The sequence below is a fragment of the Saccoglossus kowalevskii genome, chromosome 2, assembly GCF_978046115.1.
Source record: "Saccoglossus kowalevskii chromosome 2, keSacKowa6.1, whole genome shotgun sequence".
Classification (NCBI taxonomy): domain Eukaryota; kingdom Metazoa; phylum Hemichordata; class Enteropneusta; family Harrimaniidae; genus Saccoglossus; species Saccoglossus kowalevskii.
This window is the reverse complement of record NC_140642.1, coordinates 39,314,317-39,334,153: the sequence shown is the minus strand read 5'-3', so window position 1 is coordinate 39,334,153 and position 19,837 is coordinate 39,314,317. Positions and strand designations below refer to the sequence as shown.

The 19,837-nt window shown below is 34.4% G+C and overlaps 1 protein-coding gene across 1 annotated transcript; it reads right to left on the bottom strand.

The window, feature by feature from the left end:
* Positions 1-9,472: 9,472 nt before the first annotated feature.
* Positions 9,473-19,799, bottom strand: LOC100374467 (basal body-orientation factor 1-like). Its single transcript, XM_006815733.2, has 10 exons — positions 19,643-19,799; positions 15,567-15,798; positions 15,327-15,392; positions 13,405-13,548; positions 12,874-13,025; positions 12,332-12,545; positions 11,304-11,507; positions 10,496-10,716; positions 10,187-10,354; positions 9,473-9,863 (listed from the first exon to the last, which is right to left on the bottom strand). The coding sequence occupies exons 1-10, from the start codon at positions 19,696-19,698 to the stop codon at positions 9,722-9,724; spliced, it is 1,599 nt and encodes a 532-aa protein (XP_006815796.1). The 5' UTR covers positions 19,699-19,799; the 3' UTR covers positions 9,473-9,721.
* Between the last annotated feature and the right edge of the window lie 38 nt (positions 19,800-19,837).

Sequence of the window (19,837 nt, the reverse complement as noted above, 5' to 3'; positions counted from 1 at the left end):
CAAGGAAATTAATTCGTTCAAACAAACAAATATATTCCATCGGAGCTCAATGTAAATCATATGCGAACACGAGTGACATCTCTACCTCTCGAACAGATGTACGGATCGCATGACCAATCATCAACTCAAATCAAAGAAACGGCTAGTTCTCACCCGAATTACACTTCAGAATCTTCACCTAACAACATCACTAAATTATCGATATAAACTTGCACTGTGACCTCCAACACCTACTACGTGTTACTTCCCTTGTACTGAGATTCGTCAAAAACATTAAACACTTCAGAACCGCAACAAACCACCACCATCTCTGAATAACATTTATGCATTTTCTTTATATAATTAATGTGGGTTGTCCAAAAAACCCGGAACCGGAACGTGAAATTAAAAATATTTGGAAGAAACAGGGACGTCACAGGACTTAACGTTGTAACACATCGACCCAAGACGTAAGTGCGCCCTCAAGCGGAAACATCGGAAACATGCGCTTTCTGCCTATTATTTCATCCACAATATTAGAATGAGTGTACACACAACTGCAAATTGCGATTATAATAAAATAAATAATATCAATAATATACAAACTAAGTTCGTTAATGCAATATCACTTATATTAAACAACCCGTATGTCGAATCGTGTGACTGTAGAATTGTTAAAATCTACGTTTGTGGATTTCACAGTATTTGTTTTCATAATAATAATAATAATAACTTTATTACACTACCGAATTACCCTTGGGTTCAGTGTGGTAAATAAAAGACAAATACAAAAAGTAAAACAATGCATTACAGTAATAAGCTAAAATAAAGATAATAAAATAGCTAAAAGACTAAAATAAATACAAATAAGATAGATAAAACTAGAATAAAGCTTAAATAAGTGTAATAAAGTGTATAGTAAACAAAAGACAAATCTAATACAAAACAAGTAAGAACAGAAATAAGATAAAAATAAGACGAAAAATAAAGCTAAAATAAACTGAACCCCCTTCATTCAAATGTGAAGTGATTATTTATTTATTTACTAATGTAATCAATACTAAATATATATTCATTTTGTAGTGAAGTAAGTAAAAATAGCATTCATTTCATAATAATGTAATCGTTATAATGTGCATACCCATTCCGTATGTAATAATTAGTACGCATTTATTTCACAGTGCAATCGTTTCAAAGTACTATTTATTTCATAATAGTGTACATATTCTGAATTGCTGACTCTTCTGGATGACATAATAGTAACTTTAGACGAGGTTTTAGATTTGCTTTTGTGAGTTTGCGACAAATGTGGTTTTGTGCGTCAATAGAAAAATAGAAAAGGTGTTTTCTCGACCAAAATATGCCTTTGCAGGTTTTTTTCCAATCCCTAGCTGGAATCTGCCAATTTTAGTGTATTAAAACCTATTAATAAAAAGTATTCCCACTGTTTACCCCCCCCCCCGTGCTGAAAATGTCCACAATATAAATGAAGCCCGGATCATAGAATTTAGTCTACCTTGTGTTGTTGCATATAACTTCATATAGAAAGGGCACAGTCAGCTGGCGCACACGTGATAATAAAATAAATGCGATATTTACTATATGGGGGCCGCCATCTTGAATGCGGCATAAAACTAAATAAAAGTTGTGAAACGCGTTTTCAGATTCCTAAAAATCGGGACAAAAATACCAATCTTTCACAGAAATACGATCCATTGGGGAAATATTAAGCCAACCAATAATTCGTGGTTTTTGTGTGGAGAAAACCCTTAAATACAAACACCTAATTACACAAAGAACATAGAACACTTTCATACTATTTGACACATGTTAAATTGATCGGATTTCGTCATATTAGTATATTAGCTTAATTATTGCTACAAATCAGTGGAACTCTCCATATAATAATTATTTCAAATAAAGTACTTTAACTTACCCTAAAGGATAAATATATTGCTAACAAAGTTACAACCTTCCCGGTCTTTAAAACATATACGATAAATTATGTTGTAAGTTTCGTATTCATTGTTAACGACCCAAATGTGTATTACTTTAATATAGTGGTCGCAGCGAGAACAACGCCCTACTGCGTTCAAAACACTGGCAAAGCATTTCCGCATGCATGTTGTGAATCACGATTTTTATTTGGCATATAACAACAACATTATAACCAAATGTGTTTCGCTCTTTTGGAGCTCTAGTGGGTAAGGAATACAAAATGATTTTCGAACCCTGGCTAGGCACGTCCAAATATTTTTAATTTCACGTTCCGGTTCCGGGTTTTTTAGACAGCATTTCATATGGATTGGATCATTTTTGAATTTTGACCCAAAAATGATTTTTAATTTTGGCGTCGCCCCTGCGTGAAACCTTACCATATAAAGACTTGATGTAGCACAGATGCCTGCTTGTAACAAAAAATGCTGAAAACAAATTTAGTATGACACATAAAATGCACAGGTGTGTAAACATGAGATGTCTTGTCACATAGTTACTCTCAGCTTGGACATGTGGTCTGCAGCATGGATGGGTCTGCCATCTTGAAATGAATGTTTATTTAAAATATCATGTTTGAAGTAAATTAACTACGCAAGTCCTATTTGACCTAAACGATTCACTCAGCACCAGATACTCAGTGAAGCAATAAAGCACTCAGGTGAGACTAAAGTGCACAAAATGACAGGCTTATGGTCTTCCTGTCTTGCCTAGTCAAGAATCGGAAAAATCTGATTTAATCTAAGGGTTTATCCATCATAACCATATTTTATATTTTGGATAATACAAAAATATAAATTGCAATTATGCTATCATTTTCGTAAATCTTTGAAAATGAATTGAATTAGTTTTAATTTTGCTTTAAACAAATTAGGCTACACCGATTTAATTTTATGGATGACATCCGCGCGCGCATTAGTTTTCGCCTGTTCTCAAAAAAAAAAAAAAAAAAAAAATCTCCTACGACGAGTCTCCACAGATCGGTTTTCTGTCCGGAACTTGCCGACTCATATTGTCGCAAAGCGCCGACTTGTTGTAAAACTCGTTTTGGATTACCTCAAAACTTCGCTGGTTCCCGGCGTCCTTTGCGAATGGTAGGTACCTTCTTATTTTTTTTTCATTTTCTGATTCGGATAATTTGTTTGCACACACATTCAGTAATATTTTGATCATATGACGCATTTTCATCAAGATTCATGTACATAATTTTCTGTATCCAAATTTTTGTTGACTCTCTGTTGGTGTTTTTTTCCAATATCGAGCCTCTTATAATTTGTTACAGAGTTGAAGTAGTTCTTGAGCATTTGTGTCTACACTTAGTCTATCTAAAAGCTGTAGTTTGAATGTCAAAGAAGTTAATTTCCAGGTTGCTGTTGACAAACTTATTGTTCATTTTTAATTATTTTTTTTTTCAATACAACACAGTAAGTTTTTCTTTATTATTGAGTTGATGTATATGCCTTTGGCAAAGCTAACATCTGCCTTACCCTATTGCCTTTTCAAAATCAAAGGTGATGATACCTGTGACAGTAATACAGTACGAAATGTGTACATCAGCATGTGCCTCCTACAAATAAAGACTTGTTGTTTTTTTGATACACTGTGGTTAAATTCGTAATAATAGCTCCGTAGTCCTGTGGTTTTAGCAGCATTTTTTTTGTGGCCGAATTTTTTTTTTCGCCCTCTCGCATTAGTTTTGGGGTCTTCAGAGGATGTCATCCATAAAATTAAATCAGTGTGGCCTTAGTAGGAACTTACAACTGAAAATATTCTGCATAAATTTTAATTCCCAGCAGAATTATAAAATGTTTTCGTTGAGCACCCTATCTAATCAATGATGCTCTTATTACACTGTTTTGACATATCTAATCTACTGAAGAATATAACCTCTAAATCACACAAGTGATTGGCTCGAAATGTCTATGTTTATCTTTGAATTTTTTTTATATCTTTTAATAGTTTTGAATTACATATTAAAACCTGCCTAGAGCTTCTCAGCCAACCATAAGATCTAAGATCTAAGAAATAAGATCAAAACTTTACATTGTAGCTAATAAATGTATACCAAATTTTGACAAATTTAGTAATGAAAATAAATTCATATCATTACTAAGTAATGAGAAAATGTCAATTCCTTTAGCGCAATATTTAAAAAACTGTTTTAATACAAGACAGCAGCACCTACATCAACTAAGCCAGTAACACATTCCGTGTATACAAATTTATCTTTCTTTTTTTTTTAATGCTTTTTTGTTCCCTTACTTTTTATGTAGTTATTTTTCTTTTACTAATATTTGATTTGTAACCCTTTTCATCCCCTCCGGGGGATGTTGTGTGTTAATAAATAAATAAAACCATAATGCTTCATTGCTAGGCTTTAACTTCACAAAATGTCAGTTTTGGAGTCTGACTTGCTGAATCATGTCAAGTTCTAGTTTATACAAGTAACCTGTAGAATACTGTGTGGGTAATATTTTTTATATTGATTTTTGTTGCATTTGCAGCAAATAGTTACCAAACAATGAGAAATCTATAGGATTGAATATACTCCACAGCTGGCTTCACATGCATTGTTCATAGTTCATATGGTGCTTACACCAGGATTTAATTACAGCACCTAGGCGGTATGTGGTTACAGCTTAATGTTTGAGTAATCGCAAGAAATTGACATGACAATAGAAATTCATTAAAGACTGCCACTCCCATGCAATTAACAGCGAGTGAAATTCCTGGGATTGAAACATATATTTTGAAGTCACTGGTGTAGGCAACGAATAACTGCAAGTTGACATAAAGACGAGGTAGTTTATTTAATCAGTGGTCAACTAGAGGCTGAAATTATAATTAATTTGTTTATTTCAATTTCTCCTGACGTCAAATAGAATACACTGGTGAAACACGGTAGTAACTGTGGGTGAAAGGATGTTTTGGGGTGTAGTTTACATTGTATATAGAGTGGTAGGGTCGGGTGTAATGTGTTCATTTCCAACTATTATGAAGTCACGTAGAATTTCACTTAATTTATTTTTTCTGACATGTTTTCAAGCATTACATGTGAATCCAATTTTCACTGCGCTGTGTCTCAATAGAGTATGAGGGAAATGGCATATTTACTGGAATTTATTTCAGGGGAAAAATGTTTTCAGTGATAATGAAATATTATGACAGATACCCTCCCCGTGGCTTTCATTGCGTATGGAAGTTATTTTCACGAGTGGTGCGGTGTATCCTGCTGCCGTACTTTCACGAGCGAAGCCACGGGGAGGGTGTGGGGTTCTGTTATTATACACATGTCCCATATTTGATTATTTCATATTAAAAAAAGAACGTGCAACAAACCGGGATAAAAATTTAGATCGGGGAACCCAATTGCCCATTAATATGCTCCAAGACAGTGATGCGACCTAGCAACGCTTGTTAGTGTAGAACGCGTGTCGCTGTACGTGTGAAAATAAAATAATCAGACGTCTAATTTAAGTCATTGTCCGATTAAATAACTCGTGGATGTTTAAGCGCGGTGGTCGTAGCGCAGCGCGTGTTCGAATTTCATGTAAATAAACAATGTATTTTACACGCGTTGTATACGTCGCTATGAGTCCCATATCGAACAGGACGCGACATGACGACTGTCGCCCTTTAGTTGGGACCACGACAGAACCAGCACTTAAACTGGGCGACTACGATACACGGTTGATGTTGAAGTTAAAAGTTCCTCCACAGATCTGTGCATTGGCAAACATGCCGTGCAACTGCAGTACTCCACTGACGGAATGACTTTCGTTGAAATCGGTCGTCGCTGACTCGTGAGCTGCACACTACAACCTCGTTTGTGATGTTGCTTGCTTGTCGTGGATGGACTGAGTCTTGGTTACCGGTTAAATTTTGCTAATTTGGCGTTGGTAATCTTTATTTGGAACTGAGTAACGCCGCAACGTCGCCAGCAGAAACCTCATGGTATATCGATGTTGATGGTTGCGGCTCCATATTAATCGGAGATTTTACTGCGGGTCCAGGCAGCGGGTGGATCTTCCGAGAGCCCTTCAAGATTTATAAAACTCAGATTCCAGGTGGTCAACAAACATTAAGTTCTCCCAATCCTAGTATTCTATGTGATGTACATCTAACATGCCAAAAATGCTGGTGAACGATTTGAACCTGACAAAAATACTTGAAATAGATACCAGGAAGGGGAGGGGGGTAAAAGAAAAGTTATATAACATTTTATTATTCAATAATTTATTAAAATACATAAGTTTGTCCAACTCCCTGTGATACAACACCTCAGACATAGCTCATTGTACTCGGCTTGAGTGTGGGCAAAAAGTTACTATTTGAATTTTTGATATCTGTTTTCATTAATGAGAAAGTTGACCCCGAAGTTAGAGTAACTGTTCAGCAGGAATGGCTTTTTAACTCTTCTGTGATTTTTTTTGGCTTGGCTGATTTTGTCACGGTTCATACTTGACAGGCAGGTCGTACCATCACTAATTGGAAAAACAATCCTGACCCACCGCTACCATGGCAACAGCCAAAGTCTTGTAATAGCAGTGCCCAAATGATCATGCCTTTTATTTTGGCTACGTTGCGCACTGGTAAGAGATCACCGGCGCCGACATTGTTACCACTGTCAACGGAATCCCAACGCAGCTTTGAACTTTGAATAAAATGTAAATGCTGCCTCCAATCTAGAAAATACTATCGCAAAACGGTTGGAAATAATACATTTAACGGCTGAATACGTCCTAACAATAAAATAAAGTGACTTCTAATGACTGCCATGTTATTTTGCGAACCTCGTATAAGGTGCCCGGTTTTAGTTATAAACATACGTTAGCTTCACGTTCATGTCCCTTCCATGATAACAGCCGAAAACATATTGCTTGTTTTTTTACCGGTTTTCATTGGCAACCGAAGTATTTTTATTTTGTAAACAAATTTTCGTCTGCTATTTTTATTCAGTTCAAATCGTTCAGCAACATTTTTGGCATATTAGGTGTACATCACATGGAATACAACGATTGAGAGAACTTGATGTATGTTGACTGATTTTTATCATAGTACGAAGTACCAGGAAGTTACTCAGTTCCAAATAAAGATTACCAACGTCAAATGAGCAACATTTGACTGGTAATCAAGATTCATGTAATCCATGGCTAACAAGCAACATCACAAGCGAAGTTGTAGCATGCAGTACCAGTAAGTCATCCCGTCAGTGCAGTGCTGCAGTAACACGGCATGTTTGCCATCAGCATTGTATTCAAACGAATCACGTGGTGTGCCGTTCTCGTTCAAACCCGGGATTCGATCAATAGGGGAGTCCCATTAAAAAAACACATTGCAAATCATGCAAGTTCAACATTTTCAAACCAATATACTAAAACAGAAATGCTCAGAGATGCAAATGAAGGATAGATATTACTTTTCACTATACACATCTCTGTTGATACTATCCCTCACATATTCTACTCCCAATTACTCCTGCGTAAAATGGACTAGCCTCTTCATGTTGACATTCAGACTAAAATCACGTGACAGGCTGTTAAAATTGGCTGTTGTATACTCTTTCGCCGGTATGGAAAATGTGTTTAATTAACTCACATTCAAGCAACAATGCAGATTTCCCAGTGGGAGTGAGACTATTCGACTATGTCACTAAAAAAATACGGGTGTTTTCAGCAAAAAACGAATAACCCTGGAATACACACAATATACTGAATATCGGAACAAATCGTGCATTACTTACAGCAGCAGAATACCACAGAAATATCAGACGAAACATGAAAACACTATATATTGTATTTCAGCTTGAACCCTCTATATTGCAATTCAAGGAATTAACCCCATATGTGCATCCATTTCCCACCTTGGTATCACCCACCCCTGAAAACAAACTCTTAATACCACGCTGAAGCGTTTGGTAATGATAAGATCCTCTGGCTTTTATCAAGATCTTTTGTTATATGAACACCCAAGGCATTTACATGGGTCATGTGACTGTTTTGACTTTGACATAAAGAACCATAGTTGGGTTTGAACTATGTCCTTTGGGTTGCAATTAGTCGTAAATATTCAAAGTTAATCATTATGTAAACATTGTGTATAATGTACATCTGGTACATTTTTAATATGCAAATGTATAACAATAGCAGCACATTTCAAAATTTGCATATTACGTAACAATAACACATCTAGAGCTTATAGATGTACCCTAATATACATACATATTATAGATTATGGCGGCAGGTCTTAAGTCGGATAAAACTCTTGTAAACCCCACTCCCCATCTTGGCTTGCACTTGATGTCCTTGAGGGGTGTCATATGAGAGTCAAACTAAAGACACTATACTCACAATGCTAGAATGGCTCATGCTATCAAAATAAGATTTAGTTTCATTTTTTTTAATCCAGTGGTTATTGAAAAAAATCCTCAAACCAGGTAATTTCCAGCTTGTCATTTTATTTTTCGACAGGCAAAGATTCCAATTACAGATCAACATTGTAACACTAGTTTGGTGGTCTAGGCAGAATGTATTAAGTACTTAATTGTATACTGCCAATTGAGTTGTCAAATAAGGAAATTAAACACACAAAATTTCTGATGCGAACATGCTAACCACTATTTTGCACAGTTATTTTGTATACTTATACAAATGACCACAATTATGTCATTATTGAGATGACCTCTAATGTCAAAACTAATTTCTCAAGTACACTGACCAAAAAGACACACACTAGAAATAAATGAAAGAATACCATATAAAGATAAAGTATTTAATTCTGTACAAAATCATTATTTTTACACATTTTACTGCAATGTGAGCCAGGTTTGGACGGATACCCATGATTTACAGCTTACTCAAAAAAAAAAAATAGAATTACTTATTTCAATAATCCACCACTTTTAGTTTCCCCACATTAAAATAATTCCTATCGTCTTGGAAGATGACACTTGATACTCAGATGGATGAAGGGTGTAACTTGTGTCTTGTCAAGAGACTAAAGTATAACACAACACTAATGTTATAGAACAGTAGGTCATATAATAACAGAATGACAAGCAATTTACACAGGGTTTTGAGGCCACTATGTGCGAGTCAGCTTGTAACATGAATGCAGTTAGTTATGTGGCAGCACCATTTTTGTTGACGATATATCAATTTCACTATTGATCTCACCTCTGATATTGTAATTTTTTAGTATCAGTGGTGATTTCAATGTAACTTTGGCTACAAACTGAACAACAGAATAAAATACCAATTTAAAGTGAAATCGAAAAGATGTTTGCTTTTACAAATTCTGCAACTAGAGTTGACTGGCAAGCCATATTAGAAAGCATGCTCAATAACTGCTTCGTTATAAGGATTTGTGTCACAGTGTTTTTGAATTGGCCTATGAGAATTCTACAATCTTTGTAGCTATATGCAGTAACCTGGTTATGGCATAATACCGATACAGAAAATCAAAGTACAACAAAATGGTAAATAAGTTTACGACATAGTTCTATATATTTCCATAGCATTTTTATCTTCACCAAATCCACATGGATTTTTAGCACAAATACATTTCTTCTGTACACAACCTTATGCCTGTCAGTGTAACATACTGTACATGTAAAATTGCTACAAACACACAAACATTATAAAATCCATGCTATACACACATCATAAAAAGAAAATCTTTTTATAAAGTACAATTAAAAAAAATTCCCATTAAAAAATGTAACTTTGGTTTTCTTTCTTGGTTTTTTTTAAGTAACTGTAGTTTCATGTCTAGCGTCCATAGCACCTATTTCTGGTACCACTGTATTTGAATTCAATTCTTTACCATCGCTTAGCTGAGCCTGTGTCAGAAATGTATTATCTGGTTCTGGGGCGGCTTCTATCGCTTTACTGCAATACAAACAGTCAATAACACATTAAACATGGTATGGAATATTAAAGTCATATAAAATATAATACTGATTCTGACTGGTAATCAATGATTAACATAATACAGTTTTAAACATACAAATCTAATTTCACATAGAATAAATCAACCAGATTACACAGATAAAAAGAATACATACTTTGCAGGAACACAAAATAGAACTTTGTGCCAAAGTTGCAATATGTATGAGAGTAATGAATTACATAGTGAATGGTCCACAAGACTAAGATTGCATAGCAAAATTAATGTCATGTACGAGTAAATATTGAGTTTGGAAACTACTTACACAGTCTCTGTATGAGTGACACCGGGCTGCATTTTTATGGGAGCCAGATTATCTGGTGCATTCACTCTGACCTTGGCACCGTTCATTTTAGCAAACAGTAATCGTATAACCTTTTCTTTCTGTTCCCAGGTCAGCTCACTGATGTCAACCTGACCAGCAATTCCAGCCCTGTCAATACAAATATAAATGGAGGAAGTTATGAACAAATCTTTTTACAACATTAAAATTTGATTTTGGTATTAAGAATTTTACAAATGCTCAGTGGTACTGAATGCATTGATGGCAGGACATAAATAAAAACAAACTTACCAGCTTTCAGCAGCTTGTAAATCGCTATAGACATTATTTGTGCTGTTTTCAGATTTATTGAATGTTCTTATTTTAGGGAAAGAACCTTTACCAGCATGGGCATCGAGCATCTTCTTGTTATACATGGCTGCTGCATCTTGTCTGTACTGAGCTCGATTGGCTACTATTTCTAGCTTGACTTGCTCCAATGCTTCCAGGAAATATCTTTCTACTTGTGTTCTCTGTTGAAAAGTAATAGTGTATTGTATTACTTATTATTATACATCTGTCACTGTAATGCCATAAGTTACAGCGTATCGTAATTTTGCTGTATTTTACAGGGTGTTTTCATCATACCATATAAGGAATGATTACATGTGTAAGCGCCCTTTAATTAATAATCAAAACAAACATGGCTGGCACCATTGTTTGACCTGATTCCACACAAAGAAGTTGGCTGATTCTGTTCTAAACTTTTTGGATTTCGGCATTTTCATGATGTATCCTTGGAAGGAAAAGATGTATGTTAATAAGGTTACTACGAGAATACCTCAAAGTATTCACTCATTCATTAAGCTCATTTCAATCCAAAATTATATTTTTGAATTATAAAAAAAATATGAATCATACGTCAACAAAAATTCCAGCAGCAGCTTTATCAAAGAGTTAATTCAATGCCGCTGAACTGAACTTCTTTGTCTCTATTCTGATATTCCTTTTTAACACGTACAAAAGCAAAACAAAGTAAGTAAGTAAGGAAATGTACATTTTTCAGTCTTACTGAGCATTGTTTTCACCATCATTTGCCCATTTCTTTAAGGAGTTTTACCTGATCAAGAATATTCTTTGCTAATTTTTTGACTTTGTTCATTTCCTTGGTTTTCATATCCACCGTTCTCAACAATTTAGCAATTTCCACCCTACTAGCCTCCGTCTCGATATCAGTCTTCTTCAGTATAATTTCTCGCTCAGTTTCAAATTCTCTGACAACGTGACTAAGGGACTTCTCCAGGGTCCTAACTTTCTCTTGAAGCTGAGGATGGAATAAGTGAAATGAACAATGTTATTTTTAGTTGCAACAGACAAGCTAAGCAAATATTGAATCTTTCATGTGGTCTTTGTATATCTGTCAAATTAAAGGGAGAATGTTGGGATATTTATTGTGATTAAAACACATAATTGCATGATTAACTAATATCATAAACATCAGAAAAAACAAACATATCATTTATTTGTATTTACAAACAAATAAAATAATAAAAATGTGAGCCAGCAAAAAAACAGAATAAATTCTGTTTTAAGTCTGTTATGAAAAGATATTGAAAATTGTAATACTCCTTTCATTAAAAAAAACAACTTCTTGGCTATATTTTTTTTCTGGTCATTCAAACCACAGTAAATTAGCTAATTTAATGTACTTTGTGAGTGTGCATGGCCTGCGGTAAATCACAAATTACAATTAGTTTTCATTGGTATGAACTGTTATGATGAATAACCAAAGCACATACATACCAGGTAATAGAAAATACAATCTTATTGATGAAAAAAAAATGCACTCTGTGACAATACATCTGTGACAATACAGGTATATAACATATTTCATGGTATCAATGTGCCCCAGCATTTCCTGAATGTTCAAATTTCAGCACTTTCAACACAGTTCCCCACAATTTTTAAATATTCATACCATGACATAAGTTACTATGTTCATATTCCAAAAATACCAATAATCAGCAATACAGAAGAATTTTTTTTTGCTTGTATATGCCTCTAATACAGATGTGCTTCCAATAGAAGAAACACTGTAATTATTTTTTATCTCAGTTGTAGACTTTTTATGAATGACTCTCAACTTACCTCTTTGATTTGGTGTTTTTGTCTCTTGCATTCAATAATTTTCCCCTCTACTAGTTGAGTATTCAGATCTTTATCCCCTCTCAGGCCACCACTTTCTTCTTCCAGCGCTTCCTTGGCCTTTTTCAGTTCATTTGCTTCTTTCACATGATAATTTAATGCTTCACTGAGTCGCACATTTTCCTTGTAAACTGATCGTGTAGTCTCATCCAGGTTACTATTAAAATGGATACACAGATAAGACGTTACTCATGGCAAATGAGAACATGTGACAACACCCTCTATGGTAACTTTAACCACTTCTTTTGTACATACGTTTGTATTCAACTAAGTCTCTTTGACTTGAAATATTGACACTGTTGCATCTGGGAGAGTAGACTGTCTACTATAAATGCTTTATTAAATCATTGAAACCTCACAAATTGGTAAATAATGATTTTTCACTCACATAATAAAACATTAACTATGTTTTCGTCACTACTGCTTCTAGCATAACCCATGGTTAATTAATTCATTTATTAGACCATCTCATGCAATATACTTACGCAATGGCTTCAGTATGAGCTCTTTCTGCTAACTCAGCAATTTTCTGACTAGCTTCTTGCTGTAATCTGATTTTCTCTTCAAAGAATTTATGTTCCATCCTTTGAAGTGTGGCTTTATGCTCTTTGCTGGTGATGAACATTTCTTCTTTGATCTAACAAGAGAATACAGGTATTTTAAGTACTGGTATATCAAACTTACATTTACATCATGCACTTCTACTTGGTAAAGCAATTTCCATCTCTGTGTATTTTAAAGTCCAACAAAATGTAAATGTTGTAATGTCACCACCACTAGCAATCATGCAATGATCCCAACACACACACAGTACAACAGTCAGCAACTGATGATGATGTTGCAGTTTTTGTGTACAAAACAATATGGTCACTAAATAGAAGAGAATTAAACTTGGATCAACAACAAATGTGTGCAATCTGATACTTCTGTTGCAGTTACATTGAAACAAAAAAAATTCAAAGTTCACTGCCACTGTGAAATAAATTATATTTCCTAATGATAAGAACCAATGTTACCTCATCTAATTCTTTCTGCATTTGTCCCCTTTTTCTTCTGAATTCTTTGACTAGTTTCAACTCACTCTGCATCATCTTCACTTCATTAGTTTTCTCATTCAAGGAATCCTCCAACTGGTTTATTCGCTGACTGAATTCGTCAATCTATAAAATACAGTAAACAATTATGAGGAACGTGTTAAAGAAGTAGCCACACAGACAAAATTCATGAACAATACAACATTTTTATCTATTATTTTGTGTTTTGATACCACTGTTGGTCATGTGATCCATTACTTGGTCTTGTCTCAATTTAGTAGTTGCCAAAGTTTTTTTTTTCAATTGCAGATTAGTAACCACCAAAGTTGTTTTCATATTCAGATTAGTTATCATCACAGTTTTTTTCATACACATATTAGTAATAACAAAGTTTTGGTTATATAGATATATATATTTTTGTTGAGGTATAAGTCGTATAAGTTGAATCCATAAGCGCAGCTGTTACATTTAAAACAATACAGCTAATCATGCAATTAAATATATATTTACCGTATTACCCCGTGCACGCGCCCAGGGGCCTGAACATACAAAATCGGGAAAAATTGGGGGTGGGCGCTTACCCGAGGACCACCCCAAAAAAGATTTTAAAAAGTTGTTTTTGTGATCGTATGATAAAATCAAATAAAGGAATGCTTTCGTACACTTTGTACACAAACTTATTTCTTGATTTATGAGAGGTTTCAATAAATGTGAGCACTCAGTCAAGAACTGTGGGAACACTAAGACACGGGGTCGAATTTCAAGAATAAAACTTGTTTTATGTCAGCGAATGAAGTTGTATTACTCAATGAAATTGGCTACAAAGTATGGTAAGTATTGTAATCAATGCACGGTTACTTTTTTAGTACCGGTAACCGTGATCAGTGCAAGTCAAAACGGTCGGGAAAAACTACCGCTTGTAATCCAAGATGACGATGACCTCATTAGCATAATTTCGTTCAAGCAAGTATCGATACATTGCATCGTAATTACTGAAGAATAGCAGACAGGGTTATGAAACAAATAAAACTTTTATTACTGACGTGAAATGTTTACAAACTATTGTGAATACATAAACATATCCAAATGGCGATACATAAAAAACAGACTGAAAATACACTCTGGTCGACCTCATTAACATGATTTATTCATGCACCCACACACGTGACAAAATTACAAAAATAACAATGATGCAACAAGTTCCCATCGTCGGCATGCCTCATTATGGTTATCGTAATGGAGGTCGAAAAAATGTTTTTTCTTCAACAACAGAAAAATAATCCACATGCTGGATGGAAAGAAAGTAGCAAGTTTACGACGTGATGTCTGAAAAGTGCTAGCTCCCGTTATGGATTCACAGTCAGCGAAATGCTACGTTTTGAAACCAAAGCTAAGTGCTTCAAACCACTCAACAAGGTATGGATTGTTGCAATATTGCAATATTGGATTCATCGTGAATGAAGAGAAAGCAGAACGTGTGCGCCACATGCTGCGTGGTTCATCTTGCGTCGTTAAGTTCCAATGAGTTTTTACGTAAAAACACAAACAAAGCGGCCCTTTTCAGGGCCACCACACACTCCAAAACGAGAACTACCGTAACAAACACACTATTTAAATAAATCGAACGCGTTCGTTTTTGACAAATAAAACTTTATTGTTGACCCCGTTCTTGGCTAAAAATCACCCTGGGCGTTTACATGTCCCCAACATGTAACTTTTGTGAAAACAGGGAGGGGCGCGTGCCCGGGGTAATACGGTATAACCATTCTATAGGACCATGGTTAATTTAATATATATTTGTGATAATAAACAGACAGGTAATTATGGTACTGGTAGTGGTACCCAGTTTCATGAGGGATAAAAGCCACAACACATTATCAATTTTACATTCACACAATACTTACAATTTGCTGTTTTTCTTTCCTAGTTTCCCTTTTTGTATCTTTCAACTGTTTTGACAATCTGGCAATCTGGTAATATCAAAAGAAGGATGTGATACATTAAAAACTAGTAAATGAATGAATGAAGTGTTATCCAAAGAAGTCAACGATTTGAGCCACTCTTCGACAACAATCATCAAGTGGTTGAACTATATGTAAAATGAGACTCAGTCTAGATAGTAAAAATAACAGGACCATACTTACCAAATCCTCTTTTGACTGGTCTTCTTTTTTGAGAAACGTAACCACATCAATGGTGTCCCTCTCAGATTGGTACATATGGTTTTGCAATGACTCATTCTCTAATGCCAGTCTCTTTGCATTTTCTCGGTATTCAAGCCTGGATTTTTCAGTAGCTTCTAATCTTGCTTCCCATAGTCTAGAGTTGGCCGTTGCTTGGGCAGAGTCAGTGAACTTCTTACTTGACTTCTTCTTGCTGTTAAAGAATACAAAGCATTAGATAGAATTTATGCAGTTTTATAAATGAGAGATGGTGTTCATCTAAAAAAAATATAGTAATTTATTAATATTTGTATATTTGGGTGCAAGACATACAACATATAAAGTGATCAAAAGTTTCAGGCAGTGGGTGCGAGTATTCATAGACATGCAGCACATATGTGAGTTTTCAAATTGACAAATACATTTACTGTAAATACCACATATATGACGAAGTCGCATTGATCAGAGTAAAATGTGTAACTTCAGTGATTAATCAACTATATGTACAGTAGAATAGCTTACCTAATTTCATTCTCTGGCAACTTTTTCGTATTCTTTTTGTTTAAAAACATTTGACAGGGCTAGACACTAAGAATAGTTCTATGGCCCAGGACAAGTAAAATTGCCATTCAGACAACTGAATTGTAACTCAATTTCCTGAACAAACTAATTACTTTAGTTACTATAAAGGCAAGATACATTTCAGACAAGTGAGTTTAAAAATGAGCATTAAGGACATTGTTGATGTTTAAATGGTCAACAGGGCTGAAGTTAAAATAAAAAAGAAATATATGGCTGACAAAGTGAGGAATATGCACATACATTGTGCATGTATCTGAAGTATTTGCAAATGAAACCATTACCATTGAACATAATTCACACAAAGCTAGGCAGTAAGGTGCACAGTAAGACACCCCCTCCATCACTGGTGTACAATGGACTAGCATTCAAGACCAGGAAATACAAGTCACCTAATGAAAGCAAGCCCAAATGCCAAGAATATGAATTTTATAAAATTAACTCATATACACCGTACAGGTACTTTCAATGCATGCATAGTGACGAACCATGCATAAACATACAATTCACTTTGATCATGTGGCAGCCATAGATGCCTATTTGGGTTTCAGGCCTTGCTTTCCATTGATGGAACTTATCGACGACAAATCATATGCATCAAATCGTTTACAGGGGACTCTACAGCGTGGCTTGAAATGCAAATTAGTTAGCAATAGCCTTGGCATGATAAGAGCAAATTGAAAGTGTATCAATATGTGACAGGCAAGTGTAAAAAGGAAGTATTGAATGGATCACAGCAAAACAGCATGCATACACTTTGATATACTTATACATGAAACAATTGTTATAGTTAACTTACAAGACTATGTCATCAACAGCCAGGAAAGTCTGACTGCCTGATTGATGAGCTATGAGTGGTACCTTGCTGCTATCACTCCTACTTAGACAGTCACAGTGATTGTGTATAGCAATGTATAAATAAAATTGAACAAGTACTTAGGTGTTTTATTTTTTTAGAATGAAGATAATAAGATAATAAAAGTTTTGCAGAATACGAGACAGACAGATGAAACAAATAATTTGCATAGACAGAAACTGTACAGTGTGTATTACTTGCTTTTATCAACATTTGTACCATGCCTACTTGATACTACCATTACTGGTGAAACAAATTACCCCGGGGTAATGAATGAATTTCATAACTTTCTATGATCACGTTAAAAAAACAACCTGTGGTTACTAGTACTCTTAACAGAAAAACGTGTCTCAAAAAAACACTTTTACATCAGTTTTTTAATTATTTTTTTAGCTTGTAAAGATAGAAGCAGTTAATTTAGAACTATCATATATGCTATCGGAATAAGCTATTACCGTAAAATCTGTATTAGAAGCCGCATCCCTAATAGAAGTCGCATCCATTCTATTTGAATAATTGAGAACCAAAAATTCATCATTTCTCATATGTGTAGATGCTCTAATAGAAGCCGCATCCCCTTCTGTTGCATTGTACCATTTTAATAGAAGCTGCGGCTTCTAACACAGATTTTACAGTAAGCTATGACATCATATAAGACTACAAAATCTATTGATTTGAGTTGTTACAGGAGCATTGAATGAATCAAGCTCCTCTGTGTGCCCAATCAAATCATTCAATGTGACTGAGGTCAAATTACAGCTTTCCTTAAATACAATCACACATGGGTTCCGTTCGAGAGGACAGCCATGAAATTGCCAATGTGTTAATTTTATGGTGGTTGAGTTTCACAACTTTTTTGTAGACAAGTTTTTAATAATGAATATGAATAGTATTAATTTATTTGGATTTCAGCCTTCAAATGACTGTGATTCTATTCTCATCAGGAGCGAGTACGCCAAATTTCAGTTAATTTTGAATGTTACTAGACCGGTCTATAGTTCTACAGCCAGAAAATGAAAATTGCCCACATCCTACCGGTATATTGAAATGTATTATAATAGTTGCTGGTCTGTGGCCACAGACTTATAGTCCGTTTTCTGTTGATTATTTATACTTATTTTGTAAAAACTGAAAACTTTTAATTAAAAGTTAACAGGTTTATAGAAATTTTGCCTGTCAAATGAAATTTCGTACTTGTCAAAAATGTCAGAAAGACAGCTGGCCGGCTAAAAACAGTAGAAATAGTACATAGAAAAACTGTACAATGCATAATAATATTAATTTATTGTGTAATCATAATCTTAATGGATATTGACACAAAATAAGAAAGATACAATAAAAAAAAAACATAACTGAAAAAGTAGCATAACTGAAAGTATTACGGTAAAACAGAAAAAGGGCAGCTGATTTTCTCTAGAACTGAAACATTATGGTCTAATTTTTTTTTATCATTGTAACCATTTTATTAACATTATGTGTTGTTTTCGCACAACTTGCATTCAAGTAAGAAGTGTATTCCATCTTCAACCTCATTATTGTCACAAGCTGAGCACTTCTTATCTCTGCTGAGTATTTTTTTTCATAACAACCTTTTTCTATTTCTAAATTATGTTACTGTTGAATAATTTTCATAATGGCAATTCTTTTTTAGCAGTCTATATATAAATAGCTTATTATTTTGGTTTGTATTTTTATTATCTATTTTGATAAATTTGTTATCATCATGTATTTGTTCTTGACAGTTGTTTTCAAATATTTTTTGAGTTTGTTGTAAATTACTTTGATTAGATTAGATTGGTACTGCAATTTGGATCATTTGTTTTCCAAAGCCGTATCCATTTCTGAATAGTGCAAAGTGCTTTTGATACAGTCTATGTCAAATATATATGCCTTTATTTTCAACCAATATTTTAACATTTGTTTTATACTACTATACTATACTATACTATGTAAAATAGGGTGTAACTTGGCCTTAAAGTTTACATGCAATATGTATTTGCAGAATTTGTTATTGAATTTATCTATCCGTAAACAACTATTAACATTTCTTTAAATTGTAGTATAGACCTCTAACGTATATGATTGTAGTACACAGTAACTAGTCCATAATCTGCTGCAATAAGATAGGTTTCAAAGTTTTCATTGGAATATTGTTTTCAGAGTACATAGTTATTGTTTTGAGAGAGCTTTTAGTTTCTTCACCATCCCTCTGCGGTTTAATGCTCTATAGCAAAATTCTTGAGCTCTGCTAAGTCTACCAGTTATATTTAACTTCATGATGAAACATTTTAAGTTGTTGTCCATTAATTAAAAAAATCATGTTTTGTAATAGATTTACCGTAGAAACATTTCATAGTATTTTGAAGGCCACCTTTTTGGCTTTGAGAGTAATACTAGATCATCTTCATTTAGTAAGCATGAATAGGACTAGTTAAAGGACTTGTGGTTTATTCTGTAATATATCAATATGGCTTTTGATGTCTTACCACACTGTTTTATGCATAACTGCACTGTTTCTACATATTGTATACCGTACTAGAAAATTAGCAATAACAAGAACATTTCAAGTTCTGACAGAAACAAGCAGCATATCACTTTTAAATCGTTATAAAGTCATACGTACCCTTTCTTTCCTTTTCCTTTGCCCTTTCCCTTCCCCTTTTTTGCCTTCTTTGGCATCTTGAAATACAAATTGCGACGATACTACAAATTCAGTCGTTTAAACACCTCAATCCAAAACACGGTTCGCCATCACACAATATCCAAAATGGCGCTTGTAGGTTGTCATGGAGGTGACGTCATTCATCATAAACATACA

Coding starts and splice junctions, on each gene's coding strand:
- LOC100374467 (XM_006815733.2), bottom strand. CDS start 19,698: ATGCCAAAGAAGGCAAAAAAGGGGAAGGGAAAGGGCAAAGGAAAAGGA. Junction 13,026..13,404: donor TGCAGAAAGAATTAGATGAG/GTAACATTGGTT, acceptor TTCTCTTGTTAG/ATCAAAGAAGAAATGTTCAT. Junction 10,355..10,495: donor TTACAAGCTGCTGAAAGCTG/GTAAGTTTGTTT, acceptor TTGTATTGACAG/GGCTGGAATTGCTGGTCAGG.